The sequence below is a fragment of the Morone saxatilis genome, unplaced genomic scaffold (genome assembly GCF_004916995.1).
Source record: "Morone saxatilis isolate NCDOM2014 unplaced genomic scaffold, NCSU_SB_2.0 Contig12, whole genome shotgun sequence".
Classification (NCBI taxonomy): domain Eukaryota; kingdom Metazoa; phylum Chordata; class Actinopteri; family Moronidae; genus Morone; species Morone saxatilis.
Window position 1 is genome coordinate 11,612,324 of NW_023339674.1, and position 5,883 is coordinate 11,618,206.

At 37.2% G+C, this 5,883-nt stretch overlaps 1 protein-coding gene across 1 annotated transcript; it reads right to left on the minus strand.

Annotated features, from left to right (window-relative positions):
• Window positions 1–945: 945 nt before the first annotated feature.
• Window positions 946–5,583, minus strand: LOC118322035 (hydroxylysine kinase-like). The gene is given in 6 exon segments (XM_035653617.1): window positions 946–1,533; window positions 2,464–2,641; window positions 3,240–3,382; window positions 4,669–4,848; window positions 4,851–4,973; window positions 5,580–5,583. Coding segments are annotated over 6 exon segments (1,071 nt in total). The 3' UTR covers window positions 946–1,090.
• Window positions 5,584–5,883: the final 300 nt, after the last annotated feature.

Below are 5,883 nucleotides of genomic sequence, written 5' to 3' on the forward strand. Positions count from 1 at the left end.
AACATGACGGCCTCCGTGGAAGAGCAAAGCAACAACTGTAGTAAACGTAGCACTCAAATGAATGCAATGGATATTTCCATTTGAAATGTAATGGAGTAGAACAATTAAGTACTACGGTACAGAGTAAATGCACTGAATTGCTTTCCACTACTGGTATGTCACAAAGAAAATGTTAAATAGATTTTTATATATAGGAAATAATTTATTTTATCTGTATATACACTTATTCATTTGCATAACCTTGAAACTCAATTCAAGGAAAAGGGTTTCTCCTCTCAGGAATCATGCATTGCAGTGATATTGACATTACATTTTCAACTCAGAGACTTTTCACTTAATAAAACACTGTTGCTTTATTAAAATGTTTTAGCAGTAACGTAGCTATGTGTTTCTACTTGGTAGCAATGCAGTTATACATTTAAATAATCCATCATACTCTTGGATTTCTCATTCCTAATTGTCCATAGGCAAATGCTAGTAAATGCAAAATTTAATAAGATGACTTTAATTAAAGGGTCCTACAATAATCCACATCATATTAATAAATTGTTAATATAGTCCATTCCAGATTCTCTGCATCTCTCCATTTCAAGTGTCGAGAATATTCTTTCTCATTAAGGTGTTGTTGCTATTCTATAAAACATTGGTTAATTATTTATTAATGATTAATAATCCAGTTGGGTCCAGAAATACAGTCAATATTACAAATAGAACTTTTACTCATGGAGCTGAGTTGAAGGCAAAATATATCTAACAAATAGCTTTTCTTTTTGCACAGTGATCTAAGATGTGTACTGTGTAACTGCCAAGGCCTTTGTTGCATCTCTCTCTCTCTCTCTCTCTCTCTCTCTGTCTCTCTCTCAATGAGTTGGTTTCTCCCTATGTCTCCCCCATGTTTCTGGTCTATCTTCTTATCTTATCTTGACTGATAACCATCAAATAAGGGTGATAATGTCAACAAAAAAAAGATACACTTAAACTTGAAGTACACCATGGTACTTTTGGTTTTCCCTCAAATCCCTCAATTCTGATTTTTTGTAATTGCAAGTCTTTATTCTCTTCCATTAATCCATTGGAACCCATAATTTCTCTATTTACTCACTGAGAATGTTCTGGCATCTGAGAACCATTTCCTTTCTACTTCTTTCTTGCCAAGTTCCCAGAGTTTAACAAGAAGTCGAGACCCACTTTTGGCTGTAGTCAGTAAATAACTCTTGTTGTCTGGGTATTTTTTGACACTGTGCCGTCCATAAACCAGAGACTGGCACAACCGACCAAGCACCAGCAGGAAGAGGGAATCTCTTTCATCATCATTGAGCTGCATAATGCTCTCCCAGCCCGCTAACACTGCTCCACCTACATCCAGTGGACTGGGGTTCTCCAGCATCAAGTACATGATTGTTATTGCCAGTTCAAACACATAGCATCCATTCATGAGCAGAGAAAAGTCCAGGATGCCTGACACCTCATGATGCCCGCTGTAAATAGGTATGACAATGATGTTCTGGTCATTTAAGTCCCCATGTATTATTCCTGTAAAAGACAACATAGAAACACTTAGTACTTAGTTGTAAAGATGCTCTGGGGGGAAAAAGTACCTTTATTTTAGGTAATTGCACCATTTTCATAACCTTACCATAAAGTGTCTCTTACCATAAAGTGTAGAGGTATTTAGCTCTAATTACTTTTGTTAGATTTGTCCTGGTCGTCTATAATAATAAACTCTTACGGGTGAAAACCCCATATAACCCAAGAATGTTGATATTGAATGGTTCTGTCAAACTCTGGATTATTTTCAATTAATATTTTAAAATTATTTAAAAAAAACAAATTCTGTAATATCTTTATATGGCAGCTATAGTTAATGTTAGATGTTGTGGTTTTGGCAAATCAATTATGGGTAAAGTTAGGCAACTAAAACACCTGTAAACCTATAATACTATAACACTTGATGGAAGGGGTAAAAAGCTCTAAATACAAGACTTAAGATACGTGTTGATATAAGATACTTTTAGATTGAAAACTTTTTTGTTTCTGGTCACCTGATGTACGTTCATCCAATATTCACTCTCATGTAGCTCTGTTTTGTCTCCACTGTTTGTTGCTGCAGCCATATCTAGAGACAGTTTCTGGTTTGTCCATTCTGGGCTACTGTAGAAACATGTCAGTTCAACACAGTGACCTTCAGTGAAGGCATCTGTAGATATAAAAGGCTCATTCTAAGGTAACAACACATCAAGTTTTATTTATTATATACTACATAACATTAAATCATATTCATTTGTTGCTAATATAACACGATTAAGAGTGTACAGCCATAGTAGCAGCTCTTTGAGGCCGTGCTTAGGCACAGCGGTGCTTTGAGGTAAATCTAAATTATACAGTTACAGTATAATTTAATAATAAACCAAATAGTAAACCAAAATAATATAGAGTATAAGAAATGTAGATTTGTTCTGTTACCTTTTTGGAAGGAGATGATTTTTGGCTGCACATGTGATTTATACTGTTCAATGACTGCCTTGACCACTTCCTGCAGGGGATCTCCATCCATCACAGATAAGTAGCCCTCCAGGAGAGGAATGTTGGATAACTTCCAAAGTGTGTCATATTTTAGGGCATCCAGGTTTGGGGATACCAGCTGAAAAAATGCTATGTTTTAATGTCATGTATTTTTGCTGCTTATTTTTAATCAATAACTGTTTAATACCCCTTTTGCCCCATTTGGGGGCAAAAGTCAACAACAAGCTAAGCCTCACTCACATCTAACAGGTGACAACCTGTGAATGTTGTCAAACAGGATTGATGACAGGGGTGAGGATAAAGCAAAACAGTGAAGTCACAGGCCATAAAAGCTAAACAGCGAGCTGAAAGACACTAAGATTCTAACATTAGCGCAGCAGCCATCTGCTTTAAAATATCTATTAGTTGAAATGTGCACGTTTCAATTCAATCCAATGCAATTTTTTTTTTTTTGTATAGTGCCAAATCATTACAGCAGTTATCTTAGGACACAGGTCTAGACTGTACTCCTTGGCGAGAGTGGCAAAGAAAAACTTTTTAAGAGGCAGAAACCTTGAGTAGACCCCAGCTAGGTGGGCAGCCATCAGTCTCAAATAGTTGTGGCGAGAGGGAGACAGAGAGAGAGACAGAGATGCAATAATAACAATAATAACAACTGTAATAGTAGAAATACGACTAATAATTATAATAATGATGATGGTGACCTTTGAACTTACTTGTTGCAGTGTCTTATCAACAGTGACAGCCAACTTCCCAACATGATAAAGATCCTGCATTGTAACTTGTGACTGTGCAATGGGTTTTCCAGGGATATAGGTCAACAACCTCACACAGTAGGTCTGAGCACCATGTCCGCAGTCTAATAAGGTAACAGGGACATTTTCAGTTCAGTATATCATCATAACTCTGTACAGTCTGGTTTAGAATTAATACATATTCTAAAAACATAGAGCTATTGATGCTGGTTTCATGAAATTGCAATCGTAACAATTCAACCAATACCTGTAAATTCTGCACAACCCTATGATCTTTTCTATTCACTGCAACTTTACTACAATTTTGGCATAGCATAAACTCATACAGCATCAGAGACTATCACAGACATAAGTAAATTCAAAATTAAAAGTTTAAACTTTAAACTGTAGCCCCAGCAGTTAATGGTGGAAAGTACTATTTTTACCCTAGCACATTATTACCCTAAACCAAATTACATGACAATAAACTCAACTCTAATCATCTGTAATCGAATGTCTCAACGTAATCTAACCAACAAACCAGTGTCTCTCCTAGTTGACTTTTCAAACAGCCATGACAAATCTGTATACCTAGCTTCTGGGAAATCCTAAAATACCTCAGGTGATTATATTGCCTTTGTATCTTTCTCAGAATGCCCTGAAGTCAGCAACGATTCAGGTGACATTCACTGTACTTTATTAAGGTAGCAGCCACCCACATGCCTTGCAAGATTGAAAGGACTATTGCTTTCTTAGGTGTGGTCATCTTTAGGTTGGGTGAGTGGTGTATTTTGGTTGTAGTGATTATTCCTTTTACTCCTCCTTTTTATCTTCAGCTCAGCAATAAGACCTGAAACAGGGGGAAACTGCTTTTTTTGGCTCAATCAAAAAATATAAAAATCCACCTACATTACACCTCTAAAGCTCACTAAACGTGTTTTATCTTTGTTGTTTGATCTGTTAAAAATCTACATGTAAAAACAACTATTTACTGTTTCGCTGTGGTTTATGATGGACAATTGTTGGGCTGTGAGCAATAACTTTCTGGAGTCTCTGTTGAAAGCCTGAAAACGTTTATCTTTGAAAAGAGCCAGACGAGCTGTTTCCCCCTGCGTTCATCCTCTGCAGGATGTAACAAAGTGATCAATCTTCTCATCTGACTCTATGCCAGATAGCCAGCTACAGCCTAAAGTAACATTCTTTTGTATGTTGTTTTGTAAAACCTGTTATGTGCATACAGGCAGTAGTGATGGGTGTATAATGGCACTGGCTGCTTCTTAGACATATAAGTTGTTTTTGGATTGGGACTGTTTTGTGTATAGGGGCTCGTTACCCACCTCTTGTCGCATATGCTGTCCTTTGTGACTCAACTAATTTTATAAAATGCGACTGCAGAGATAATTGCTGTTACCTATTTCCTCCATACTCATGAGCTGCCCTGTGGTGGTGGGCACAGCTGTCTGAGCAGGAACTCCATGCTGGCGAAGAAAGGACATGGCGAGGGTCTGCACCTCTAGCAGAGTAGTATTCTTACTCTCTTCTGAGTTCATGATCTTCAGGACATGCTTGCTGCCCTCTTTGTCCACCACAAGTTCTGGTCAATATAACTAGGCAGGGTGGAGATCTCAGTTATGGTCACGCCATAAAGTTGCTCTGTCACTTTGGTTGCTTGCTGTAAGGTAAGTGTGGGTCTTGGATTGACAGATGTGGTGTGATCTGCACATCCATATAGGGAGAAAGTATGTGGTAAGGACAAATCCTGAGAAAACAAGCTGGTACAAGTTGCGGCTCCCAGCCACAGGCAGACATTGCTATCCCCATTACAGGAGGGTTTTGTCCCATATAGCAATTGTGTTTAGTGTACACCAATGTCATTAAAACCTTTTTTGTATTCTCCAAGATCATGCAAATAATTAATTATAAAATAATGTATATTCTGTTACACCAACAATGTGACTTACACCCTAAAAATGCCCATTTGATAAAATCTAAAATAACACATTAACAAACACTTCTTTGGATTAGATGCTCTATAACCTAGGATAACCTTCTTACAGAGCTCACTGGACATTAATTTTCTCAGCAAGACTCATAATAATCATGAAATATAAAAACAGTTTGTTGGCTTTGTATAAGCAATCATTTTATGATATACAGTTTTATCAAGTTCTTATAGGAGTACAGTAGATCTTAACATATTCATTATTACTTGTATGTATAATTAAAAGGGCTTTGACAATAACTAGACAATTACTGTAAATTAGTCATAGTTTTTGTTGGACTTTACCTTTCAGTCATTTACCAGAAAATAGGTGCACTTACCCATCGTCTTTCAGCAGATAATGTGGAGGAGGTGAGAGGCTGGCTGTGTCAGTATGAGAGCTTTATACCATCCATCTGTTAAAAAAACCTGCCAAACCAGATTCGTTCCCTGGGTTGAACTGAGAGCTGCACATGCCCCAGTTAGGACTGATACCAAGACATTATATCTTTTTTTGTTGAGTTATAAGCCTGAAGCAACATAACAGGTTTCCTGAGTCCAAGGCTTAAGACATTTCTCTTTGATAAAGCTTATAGTTAAGGCTGGATCAGGTGAGTCCTGAACCATCTCTTAGTTATGCTGCTA